The 13,350-nt window shown below is 40.0% G+C and overlaps 1 protein-coding gene across 7 annotated transcripts in view; it reads right to left on the minus strand.

Moving 5' to 3' along the window:
- Window positions 1-13,350, minus strand: part of GIGYF2 (GRB10 interacting GYF protein 2) — a 123,517-nt gene that overhangs the window by 11,811 nt on the left and 98,356 nt on the right. For 5 of the 7 annotated variants that reach the window (XM_084891748.1, XM_084891746.1, XM_084891743.1 and 2 more), the window contains 6 exons: window positions 11,155-11,313; window positions 9,820-10,056; window positions 5,056-5,178; window positions 2,379-2,600; window positions 2,052-2,254; window positions 832-986 (listed from right to left, as the gene is read on the minus strand). In XM_084891748.1, the coding sequence (XP_084747874.1) occupies window positions 832-986; window positions 2,052-2,254; window positions 2,379-2,600; window positions 5,056-5,178; window positions 9,820-10,056; window positions 11,155-11,313 (1,099 nt within the window). The remainder of the gene's footprint in view (window positions 1-831; window positions 987-2,051; window positions 2,255-2,378; window positions 2,601-5,055; window positions 5,179-9,819; window positions 10,057-11,154; window positions 11,314-13,350) is intronic. The other 2 variants (XM_084891747.1, XM_084891745.1) reach the window with 1 other exon arrangement.

Here is a 13,350-nt window from a genome sequence, read left to right on the forward strand (position 1 = left end):
TTGTAAAGGTAGCTTATAAAATTGCTGCAAAAATTAAATAATTGGGATAATATACGTTAACCCTGAGAGAGTGCCTAGCATATCATAGGTGCTTAATGAATGGTGGCCGTTACTGTTATTTACTATTGTTTTTTCTGGCTCTATTTAGAACATTAGGTATTATTACAATGTGGCAAAGACCTAGTCAATCCTTTAATGCTATGTTTTAGATAAAACACATTAGAGGTGGACTGGTTCAACATGGTCTATTAGCTATGGGAATTCCCAACACCTAGCTGACCAGTCTCCGTTCAACATTTGTGGGTGAGGGAGCAACTCATTTCTATCTAAGACAGAAAGTTCTCTTTGTGTCAGCTAACAAGTAGCAAGTTTTTCTTCAAATTGTTCTGAAACCTTTTCACGTCCACATACTGGTCCTAGTTTTATGCTATACAAAATTAAGTCTACTTACTCTGTCACACAATTCCCACCCCCAAAGCAGTAAGAGAAGAGCTTATACAACTACCTCAACCTCTTGCCCAGGTTGACCTTTGTCCCCACCACGGCAGTTCCTTCCTTCATGCTTGGCACTGTCCTTCATAACAGGATCAGTAAGGAACTATGACCACCTCTGTCTTATACATCGTATGACAGCCAGAGATAGCATTTACTTTTTGGCAGCCTCTGATAATTTGAGCACAGTATTATGGGCTTCTATCACAAGTTATATATGATTAAAGAGCCAAGTTTTATGGCAGGTGCAGGACCTCTATTAGACGATTCCAGTTTGCCAACCTCTTTGTGGGCCCTGCTCTGCAATCCACATGCTATGTTTCCCTCCCCAATTCTTACCATCCAAGTTATTTGCCGTATTAAGGGCATGAAGCATCTGTTCACACCATTGCGTAAATCCATCTTGGGCTTTATTTACTCCCTGAAAGAGCTTCAGCAACTTTTCTTCTTCTTCTACTTTCTTATTCTGCCGGTTAGACACACCTACAGATTTACTAAAGCAAAACAATAGGGCAATATTATATTCCCAGAAAATGTTACTATATGATTATACTACAACACCATAAATAATGTGGACGGCTATCCAATAATCCAATGCTTGGCTCCGAACACTCAAATATTTGGATTTGGGGTTTACTCAATAGCTCTTTAAAATCTAGTCTCAGCAAATACATTCTAGTTTGTGAATACAGGGTTTCTTTTCAGAGAAATGATTCAATTCTTCCTGTGTGTACTTTGTTAATTTTTTAAGTTTTGCTAAGCCTCAGTTTTCTCATCTGTAAAATACTAATATCTCTTTGGTTATCAAAGGGAATAAAGATATTGCACACAAAGGCCTAAAAGCATAGTGCTCTATGAACTGGCAGATATTTAGCATCCTATTCGTAATTTATTATGCCCTCAATTAATAATTGAGGTAACAATATGACATAAGAAACAATATGACAACACTACCATTTATTAAGTACCTGCTATGTGCCAGGCACCTTACTATTTTATGGGTATTTATTTAGTCTTTACAACTATATTCATGAAGTTATTCTTATCTTCATTTTACAGATGAGGGAACTGAGGTTCAAGGTCACACAGCTAATAAATGATAGTGCTGGGATTTCAGTTCATGTTTCACTTAAAATCCATGCTCATAAAACTCTGTATACTGAGGAAAGCTGAAGGTGAAAGGTAACTAACATCATAAAAATTAAACAGGTTTAAGGTCATTACAGAAGTGTTCATTATACTTAGTATAAGTAACTTAAAAATATATATTTAGAAAAAAATGTTAAGATCTAGAGAATATCTTGGGGAAATGTTCAATAACAACAAAAATATACTATACCTAATATTTATTAAGTGGTTACCAAGTGATAGGCAATGGACTAAGTGCCCAGTAGTAGGAGCCCCTAGGTAGCCAAACTATGACCTCATGTGCTTAGACACAGATGAAAATAAGCAGAAACTAAATAACTACCTTTCTCTGCCCACCCAATATCCCAATTCCCAAGTGTCCCTTCGCCCAACCCATCAAGGAGCGTAAGTTTGATCATTTTGGGCCCTACCTGAGACTGGCGTTGTTTTTGTTTTTATTTGAGTTCCTAGGTCCCACCTCTTTCACTGCATCGTCCCAGAATCCCATGTTGGAGTTTTTAGTGTCAGCATTACTCCAGATACTACTAACTAGGTCAGATGCCCACTGGTTGGGGGGACCAGTATTTATAGAGCCCCAAACAGAGTTCCCAATGCTGGTGTGCAGGTTGGAATGCTGTTAAAAAAAGAGAGAGATACAAATGATTACAGTTAATATTAAAAAGATAAAAAGAGAGTACAAAAAAGCCAGAAAAGAGAACAACCATCCTCAGAATGATTGCTCAGGAAAATGAACCCACCGTACTATTCCGGGCTCTGTTTGGTTGCTGGTGCTGCTGCTGCTGCTGTTGCTTCTGCATTTGCCTGGCTTCCTCCTGTTGTATCTCTAGGAGCGACTTAGCTGTGCCTGCGGGTTTGCTGACATTCCCCCAGCCTGAGAGTTTCTGTTGCTGCTGCTGTTGCTGCTGCTGCTGCTGTTGCTGCAGAGCCTTCATCAGCTCCCTCTGCTGGCGCCTCTGCTGCTGCACATAAATGGAAGCCAGCTCAAGATTCCAGTTGCAAAAATAACAGTTACATATGCCCAGTATACTAACTGGAGTGCAAATATATAGTAGCAATACCAAATTAAACACCTAACTGGGTTAACTCCTTTGCTGCAAATAAAGACATAGACTGCTAAAGCTACTAAGAGGAAATATAAAATGCAGAATTACTTCTTAAAAATTAAGTAGGGCTTCTGGTTAAGCATAGAAATGAAATACATGCTTACTTCCTAAGCCCTACCAAAATGACAGGGGAAAAAAATTTTTTAAGTACAAATTATAAGGACAAAGAAAACAGAATCAATTAAAAAGCTGGAAAGCAGGTAAATAATGACAGTCAATGTAAAAGACTCGAAAGGTTGAAAAGTAAAGGAAGCTCAGAAAATGAGTCAATTTGCCGAAACCGGTTTGGCTCAGTGGATAGAGCATCCGTCTGCGGACTGAAAGGTCCCAGGTTCGATTCTGGTCAAGGACATGTACCTTGGCTGCGGGCACATCCCCAGTAGGGGGCGTGCAAGAGGCAGCTGATCGATGGTTGTCTCTCAACGATGTTTCTAACTCTATCTCTCTCCCTTCCTCTCTGTAAAAAAATCAATAAAATATATTAAAAAAAAGAAATGAGTCAATTCATGATAGCCAATGTAAAAGACCCAAAAAGTTAAAAATTAAGTAAAGGAAGCTCAGAAATGAGGCATGGATATCTCAAACAGAGGAAGACTGGCTGAAGATCTATAAAAAGCAGTAGTGAGGCTCCAGACTGCCTGCCCCACCCATTACAATTGGGCAGCTCTCTCTCCTTCTCCCTTCCTCTCAAAAATCAATTTAAAAAAGTAAGAAAAGAAAAACAGAATTGCCGCACATTAAGCCCTGAGCATCCAAATATGAATAGGTTGGGAGGGTCCTGAAAAGGCTACCTCCCAGGAAAGAGTACAATAAAATTATCTTAAGTCTCCTTACATGAGAAAAATCTATTGAGGAATATTTCCTATCTTTTAGAGTAAACGAAGATTTATGGTTCAAAAAATATATAAATGAGGCAATGCCTAAATTGTGACAAAAAGATGACCAAGACCTGTGATTCTCTATTATCTTTCATTCAGCAGAGACCAAAATTATGGAATGATTTCTAGCCATGAAAGATGATATACTCTGCTATGTATCTGTTTGTTAATAAGCTTTTTAAATTTTTATTTATTTTTTATTGATTTCAGAAAGGAAAGGAGAGGAAGAGATAGATACATTAATGATGAGGGAGAATCATTGATTGGCTGCCTCCTGCCACAGTGGGGATCGAGCCAGCAACCCAGGCATGTGCCCTTGGCCGGAATCAAACCTGGCATCCTTCAATCCGCAGGCCAAGGCTCTATCCACTGAGCCAAAACAGCTAGGGCTATTGATGAGCTTTTTAAAGAAGAAGTTATTTCAGGGTAAATTCTGTCTTTCTCTATTTGAAGAGGGTGGGAAATAAGGTAATTTTAAAGATGAAACATTTTAACCCATTTGATGAGGTCAAGCACACTACATGGTGAATATGTAGAAACAACTCTCACTTTTCTTTGTGCACCCATGACCTTCAGTGAACGACAGGACCCAGTTCTAAATGACAGCTTACATTGTAACAAATTGATTGACTACTTTGCCTCCAATCATATCCACATACACTCTTTAAGATTATGTACTTTATGCTACCTTTTCAGAGGCTTTCCCAGATTGCACTAGCTAAAATTAGACAACCAATCATGACCACTAATAACTTTTATTGTCATCTCCTCTCAATTAGAGGGTAAGCTTTATAAAAGCAGAGAAAATGGGGTACATTTGGCTCAATGGATAGAGCATCGGCCTGCAGCCTGAAAGATTCCAGGTTCAATTCTGGTCAAGGGCACATACCTGGGTTGGGGCTCGATCCCCAGTACAGGGCAGGCAGCTGATCAATAATTCTCTCTCATCATTAATGTTTCTCTCTCTCTGAAATCAATAAAAATATATTAAAAATAAAATAAAAGCAGGTAATTTTGCCTGTTTCGGTTTCAGCTATATTCCCGGACTGGGAGGGATGAATGAATATATGGCATACTGAACCATTTTACTTCATTTTCTCTTATATAAAGAACTGTATCCCTCCCACCTCCATTTCTTCTTTCATTCTTTTGTATCCTTACTATCCTAAAGATATCAATTTACAACTACTACGGGATACAGACTTAAGCAGAGACTTAATTTCTCATATTGGCATATTTTAGAGCAGTGGTTCTCAACCTTTCTAATGCCATTACCCTTTAATAGAGTCCTCATGTTATGGTGATCCCCAACCATAAAATTATTTTCATTGCTACTTCCTAACTGTAAATTTGCTACTGTTAATGAATCGTAACGTAAATATCTGTGTTTTCCACTGGACTTAGGCTCGACAACATTTATTTTTTAAATTTACCTCTTCCCGAAGTTGCCGTTCTCGTTCCTCTTCCAGTTTTTGGATTTCAGCCAATGACAGTGTTGCCTGGGACTGACATGCTGTTGCATTAGACTGCTGGCCCCACGTTGAAGAAGAGGGAAGCTAACAGAAAAGGAAATCAGAATAGTGCATGAGGAAATGTGGACAGGAAATAGGCACTAATGTATCGTATACAAGCAGAACATTCAGACTCCCCATGCAATACTTTTACACGCTATTCCCCAAGTTGGTTTCTTTTACTTAAATTTTCTGTCACTACTCCAAACCTAAGGTTATTTCAAAACAACTTAAAATATATGCAATACTTTTATTTGCTCTATTTGGGGGGTTGCCAATTTGTTATATCTAGCATTGACAAATACAGTAATATACAGACATAAAGGAAAACAAACAAACAAAGGTAACACTAAATTTTTAATCCAAGGAAGCAATTAGTTCATGATGAGAGACTTTCCAGTGAAAGGATTAAGGACAGATTTCTGCAGGAGGAGCTGAAGTGGACAGCTAATGGAAGACACCAGGCATAGTTTTCAGTCTTTTATGAAAGTAACCATTAACCAAACTGCAGCTCCTAGTCCTGAGCACTAAGCAGCTTTTAATCAGAAACTCTATGTTCCTATCCCTTAAAATTATGGAATAAAATAAGAGTGTAAATATCTAGGTTCTAAATACCTTAGCATTCTCAAAAGCCTGATTACTGCCCAGCCAGAGTGGTTCAATTGGTTGAGTGTCGTCCCATGCACCGAAAGGTTGCCAGTTTGATTCCTGTCAGGGCACATACCTGGATAGCAGGTTTGATCCCCACTCTGGGAGTATACAGAAGGCAACTGATCAATGTTTCTCTATCACATCAATGTCTGTCTCTCTGTCTCTCCCTTCCTCTCTCTAAGCATGTCTTCAAGTGAAGATTAAAAAAGGAAAAAAGCCTGATTATTCTAAGAGAATCCCTTGGTCTCCTAGGCGATAAAATTGTGAATTCAAATTGTGAGACATCTTATGGATCTTAAAAATAAAATGCAAATCTAACCAGACTTAAAACATTTAATAAAAATAATATGTGAGCATGGATAAAAATGAACAAAATGCCCCAAAACCCTCCCTTCCCCCCCAATAATGGCTCCACAGCAGAAATCTCTAAAATCGGAGCTTATAGGATAAGGGTATAAACAGTTACAATTGTCATTGATATTACCAAAGAGCTCTCCAAATGCATAGCCTTAACACTACTGAACAACATGAGTCAATTCGTAACAATTTTTGACCAATGTTATAGGTAGTAGTGGCATTTCTCTAAAAAATGCACCAGTCCTGGGGTGTGGGAGAAGTGCAGAGGGAAACTGAGAGAGAGAGAAAGATGGTACACTAGGTAAACAAAGTTGAACACAAACAAATGTTTTTTCTCCACAGGAAATGACCCACTTGGAAGGTGCTATCAAGATCAAATAAGGCATTAGATCTCAAAGCTGGTAGCATCACATGGGAGGCCTGTAAAAATGTAGACACCCTGGCCCCACACTTGATTAATCAGAAGGTCAGGCCAGAAAATTTGCATACTTTTGCAATTAGATAATAGCCGTAACCACTAATGTCTAAAATTCTACCCTGCAATGAAAGACCACAGATTAGATTCCCAATCAGGGCATATGCCTGGGTTGTGGATTCAATACCGGGTGGGGATGCATATGGGAGGCAACCGATCGATGTTTCTCTTTCTCTTCCTCTCCCTTCCTCTCAACCTAAAATCAGTAACAACATATTAAAAAATAAAATCCCAGTGGATGTGTCACTCCATAGTACCCTGGAACCAGCCCCACACCCCCTTCCCTCCTCTTCCGCAGAACCTAGGCCCACACCAGGAAGAGATGCACAACCTCCTGATATGGCCTATTTTCCTTTTAGGCACCTCTGAGATCCTTTCCACTGCTGTGCCAAAATATACTTCAGTGTACTTTTTGCTCGTGATTCACAGGTCTGCTCTCTGGAGTAAAGCAGAACAAATCTAAAATTTCACATGACAGACAAATGTCTGCAGATAACTATCATTTTCCTTAAATCTTATCTGTACATAGGAAATAATATCCCATCACTCCAGGACATTTTCCAGTTCAACCAACATCCTGTACAGTCCACTCAGAACTGCATTTTATTAATCATGCTTTTCAGAACAATTCTCTTCCAAATCATCAGTAAATAGTAAGGAATTGGGCACATTTTGTAACCCTTGAAAGCCTACTATCCTTTGTCGATTTGTTTTATTTACTTTTTTCTGCCCTGACATTGCTATCTTATTTTCGACACTATTTTTTATTTTCAAAAAAAAAATTGTGTTCCACATCCAGTATGATAGCACAAGCAGCTCTGTAGACCTAATTCTTCAGCAAAAATGGTGGAAAGTATTTTTTCAAAATAACTTAAAGATTCTGGAAATGCTCCCAAGGGAATACAGCAAAGGAAACATTTCAAGAAAAGCTGCTAAAACCTGGTTAAGAACAGAGTCTGTGGTACTTCTACCAATACCCTTCTCTCCCAACTCAGTCAGAGAGAAACTCCACTCCAAATGAGTGGAGTCAGGGACACAGGCTTCCCTCTCCCCCTCAGCTGCCAGTCTGCTGGCTGGCTTCCTGGAAAGCACTTCAGCCCTTCTAATCCTAGCTCCACCTACATGATGCAAAGGCAGTTATAGGGGCAATACAGCTGAGAAGTGTGGGCTCCCTCTTCATGTTTACCCCTCTTCGTAAAATGAAAACTACTGAGACTAGTAGGGCTCTGATTGCCACTGCCTTCACTGGAAAGGCCACCATGCCACCAGAAAAGGCAAGCCAAAAAGACCTGAGATTCAAGAGCTCAACTCCTAAATAGTGTCATTCGAGAAAAGCACAGCATTGTTCCCAGCCCAGAGCTGTGACTTAAGAGTTTTGCTTGGGAATGAAGGTGGGAGGAATAAATTGGAATATGGAGAGCTCCAGGCCTCTTCCCAAAGGAACTGACTTCATTTGCAACAGCATGGAGAATGAGGAGTTTGGGCCAGGAACACTTTAAAAAAAAAAAAAAAAAAAAAAATGAAGGACAAGGAGAAAGGCAACTGGGAGGAAATGGGAAGATTTACTGGAGATATAGGCTGAACTGTCTGTCTAACACTACTTGGTCTCAGAGAACCAATGAAAGAGCTGAAGAAGTTATCCTGGGATCAGAACAAACTTCAAATATTGACCTCAGGAAGTAGCTCTTCAAAGAGGCAGAATTTGATTGTATCAGTTTGGACCAGCAAAAAGCAACTTGTGCCCCAGGACACTTTTGAGAACAATAGAGCAATCAAACTGGCAACTATTAGAGCTGAACAGCTGGATGTGAAAAAAGAAAGGCCTATTCAAATCAGTATTATCCCAGAGTGATACACCCAGGGCTGTGTCCCAGAAGAGCAGCAGCAGAGGCTTCACACAGTTGGGGAGAATGGGACTTCACCAACTATTCTAGCCAGTCACAAAATAGTAATGCCGAAGGCCACTTGTCTCTCACCATCGGTATTCTAATTTCCTTGTGTATGTCTATCCTGTAAACCCCTTGAAGACAGGGGACACTGAGCCTTATTACTAACTACAGACCCCATGTGAAGTTGTGCAGACCCTGCCATAAACCTGCTTGTCTGCTCCCAATCACTCCAGCTTCATCAACAGTCCCACTGCTTTCCCAGTCACTTGAAGCTTACAAACTAGCAGCCACCCAGCTTTGACCCTCAGATCCAGACAGTCACTAAGTCTTGCTGATTGCTATTAATACAAGTCTGTTCTGCTAGCCCTTCCTATTCATTCTCACTCCCACCATCATATTATCTTTACTGATCTCTCAGTCTTCTCTTTCTACAACTTCAAATAATGCTTTGAATACTCATAAAGCAACACTTTGCATACATAACTTCAAGTCCGCTGCCTTTTAAGCCCAAATGATGGTTCCTATTTACACATCCAAATGTTTATATCTCCTGTTCACATAAGGCTGGGAGCTCAGTGAGGCAGGTTCCTCCTCTTATTTACCTTTACCTCAGCAGTGCTTTACTACTACAGTAGATACTCCAATGAGCTGCATTAAATTTATGAAACACATGCCCTGGCCAGGTGGCCCAGTTGATTAGAGCATCTCCTAGAGCAGTGTTTCCCAACCTTCTCTCATGATGAGAATCACCTGGTGGAGTTGTTAAAACACAGATTCCTGAATCCCAACTAAGAAGTGCTAAACTAGAATTTTTGAGAACATATAGGTAAAATTGCATACCTAACTTAGTGCTCTGTATATAACATCTGTGTTAGAGCACTAGTTAAGTATACAATTTTACCTATATGTTCCCAAAAATTCTAGTTTAGCACTTCTTAGTTGGGATTCAGGAATCTGTGTTTTAACAACTCCACCAGGTGATTCTCATCATGAGAGAAGGTTGGGAAACACTGTCCTAGAGCACCAAAAGGTGGCCGGTTCAATTCCCCGTCTGGGCATGTATGGGAGGCAACTGATTAATGTCTCTCTCTCTCCCCTCTCTAAAATCGATTTTTAAAAATTAAAAAAAAATTTATGAACCAAATATTTAATTTTGCCTGTATCACTGCTAATGTCCTATCCTTTTATTTATTCCTCTCTTGTTTAAAGGCCTACACAAAGTACATGCATATTATATTTTATTGATCAAAAAAATCATTGCAGTAAATTTAACATTGAAGAAAGCACTATTTTACTGCCAGCATCAGGCTTTACCTTCATCTGCGCCAGCTGCTGCTGTTGCTGCTGCTGCTGCAGCCTCCGCAGAGCCTCCTGCTGCTGCTGCCGCTGGCGCATCAACTCCTTGTGCCGCTGGAGCTCCAGCTCTTTCCTCTTCCGCTCTTCCTCCTCCTGCCGCAGCCTGGCTGCCTCCTCTTCCATTCGCAGCCGGTTCTCCTCTAATCGACGCTGGGCTTCTTCTTCTTCCCGGGCCCATTTTGCAGCCTCCTCTTCCTTCCAAGGAAGAACAAAAGAGAATAAAATTTGTGTGGTGTGGTTTTTTAAAATCTGAATCACTTCTGAAGTAACAGAGAAAGGCAGAAACTTTATTTATGATAATATAAGGTAGAGTTAAATACTCTTTTTTTTAAATTTATTTATTTATTTTTTTTACAGAGAGGAAGGAAGATAGAGTTAGAAACATCTATGGGAGAGAAACTTTGATCAGCTGCCTCCTGCACACCCCCTACTGGGGATGTGCCTGCAACCTGAGGAATCGAAGCTGGAACCCTTCAGTCCACAGGCCAATCAACGCTCTATCCACCGAGCCAAACCGGCTAGGGCTAAATATTCTTTTAAAATATATTTATAGTAGCCACAAAAGCCTAGCATGCTTACAGGATAAATTTTCATTGGCTTGCTACATAAAAGGAATGCCACTTTTATTTGTGATAAGTACTGATCTCTAAGAAATCACCGCCAACTGCAGGGAAGTCTCTTGGAAACTGTTCCAACACTGAGGCAAACTGCTTCCAGGACCTTGCAGGGATGCTGACGACCAAGAAAGTCTCAGCCAGGGCTGGAACCAGAGCAACTTCACAAGAGCACTTCATTCAGTCCCTGGCTCTCACCCATTGTGGCCCACAGGTTCCTTGGACAAACTCTCCTTGACCCACCCTCTACCCCTCTGGCTGCTGCTAATGGCAGAATGACATGGTTGGACTAGAATTAGACAGTGCTAATTGTTGCAGAATCTTGGGACTATATTAAGAAGCAATGAATTGTACACTTTCAAAGAATGAATTGAAGAACACCCTCAGGCAAAAGCTGTCACTTGCAGATCTCACTTTTGGTTTTTAAAGAGTATGTCTTCGGATTTCTTCACTGGTAGTCTATTTTTTGTTTGTTTTGCTTCTCTGATATGTAGCTCAGCTTTTATAATTACATGTGGGACTGTTATTACGAAAATAAGAGCCAGTTAGGTCTCTTGGTAATTTTCAGCAACCTGAAAAAGACAGGCTATCTAAACACTTTGAAGAACACCCCAATATCATATTAGTGTCACTAATCCCCAGCTTCAAGTAGCAATGAGAAGAGTAAAACATCAGTCACCTGCTTGCGTAACAATTCTTCCTGCTTCCGCCTTTCTTCCTCTTCTCTTCTCCTCTCCTCCAGTCTCCTAAGAGCTTCTTCTTGCTGCTGCCTTTCTTCCTCTTCTCGCTGTCGCCTTAATGCAATCTCTTGCTCCCTCTGGCGTCGCAGGGCCTCTTCCTATAGTAATAAAAAAGGTTTGTGTGTGTGTATGTATATGAGAGAGAGAGAGAGAGAAAGAGAGAGAGAGAGAGAAACTATGGGACTCAATTAATATATCGGGTCTAGTAATAATTAATGTCGTTTTTAACATTCGTTTAAAATCTTGCTTGGCGTTGACTTGTATTGACATAACCTTCAAACACGTGGTATCTACAGAACGTGTGAAGTGCAATCAACAAGTTTTGCTTGAAAAAGTTTGTGTTTGGTTTGGTTTTTGTTGCAAAACTAGGGCTAAGAAGATGGCGGATGAAGAGCATATTCGGCACTGCATGCTTTACGAGTTCCAATTAGGAAGAAAAGCAAGTGAGGCTGCAAAAAACATCTGTAGTGCTCTTGGTCAAGATGCAGTTAGCGCCAGAAAATGCCAGCGTTGGTTTGAGAAATTTCGCGACGGAAATTTTTCATTAGATGATAAGAGTGGTCGAGGCCGTGTGTCCAATTTTGATCAAGAAGCTCTTCAAGCTCTTTTGGTGGAAAATCCTCAAATTACCCAACAAGAGCTTGCGACAACTTTAAATTGTTCACAAAAAACAATTTCCAATCAATTGCGTGCACTTGGCAAAGTCCAAAAGTTTGAAAAATGGGTTCTTCATGAGTTGACCGACAACAACCGTAATCAAAGAGTCACAATTTGCAGTTCGCTCCTCTCTCGTCAAAACCGTTTGCCGTTTTTAGAGCAAATTGTTACCGGAGATGAAGAATGGGTGCTGTATGTTAATTTGAAAAGGCGGCCTCAATGGTTGGACAAAAATGAGGCTCCGCAGCCCACGCCAAAACCTGATTTGCATGCGAAAAAAGTGATGTTGTGTGTTTGGTGGAATTTTAAAGGAATTCTTCATTATGAACTTTTACCATCTACCCAAACCATTGCAAGTGCAGTGTATAGTGCCCAATTGGAAAGGTTAGCCCAAGCTTTAAGAGAAAAAGAACCCGCGCTGATTAATCGGAAGGGCGTAATTCTTCACCACGATAACGCACGACCGCATACTGCAAGAATCACTGCTGAAAAACTGCGCCAGTTGGAATGGGAAGTTCTCCCTCAACCTGCATATTCTCCTGATATTGCCCCTTCCGATTACCATTTGTTTCGTTCTCTGCAAAACTTTCTTCTTGGAAAAAAATTTAATAATGAAGAATGCCTCAAAAATCCATTGACCGAATTTTTTGCATCAAAATCACAAGAATTTTACAACAGAGGGATTAAAATGCTTCCTGAGCGTTGGGCACAAGTAGTAGAAAACAACGGCAACTATATTGTTGACTAAATTTTGTTGTATTGTTTAAATAAATTCGATTTAAAAAAAGTATTAGAAAACGACATTAATTATTACTAGACCTAATATTACACATCATAATTTGAAAAAGAATAGGCTGTATGCTGCAAAAACTCTGTTAAGAGCAAACATAAAAAGTATACAGAGTAGCCCAGTCACAGTGGTTCAGTGGTTGAGTGTTGACCTATGGACCGGAGGTCATGGTTTGATTCCTGGTCAGGGCACTTATCTGGGGCTCGCAGTAGACAGCTAATCAATAAATCTCTGTCATCATTGATGTTTCTCTCTCTCCCCTTCTCCCTTCCTCTCTGAAATAAAATATATATATTAAAAAGTATGCAGAGTAAACAGTATATATGTAAGTTGAAAAAAAAAGATACATTAAGAGTTAAAATAATTTGTGCCCTGACCTGGTAGTTGTTGATTGGAGCACTGTCCCATGCACCAAAAAGGTTGTGGGTTCAATTCCCAGTTAGTGGGTTCAATTCCCAGTTAAAGGGACATACCTAAGTTGCAGGTTCGATCCCCATTTGGGGTGAGTATGGGAGACAACTGATCATTGTTTCTTTTTCCCTCCCTCCCTTCCTCCTCCTTCCCTCTCTCCCTCCATTATCTCTCTGAAATCAATAAAAACATCCTTGGGAGAGGATTTTTTTAAAAAGAGTTAAAATAATTTGTATTTAGAATATAAATAGCATTATACTCTGAATTCTACCTTGGT

This window comes from Pipistrellus hanaki (genome assembly GCF_964339955.1).
Source record: "Pipistrellus hanaki genome assembly, chromosome: 8".
Lineage (NCBI taxonomy): Eukaryota > Metazoa > Chordata > Mammalia > Chiroptera > Vespertilionidae > Pipistrellus > Pipistrellus hanaki.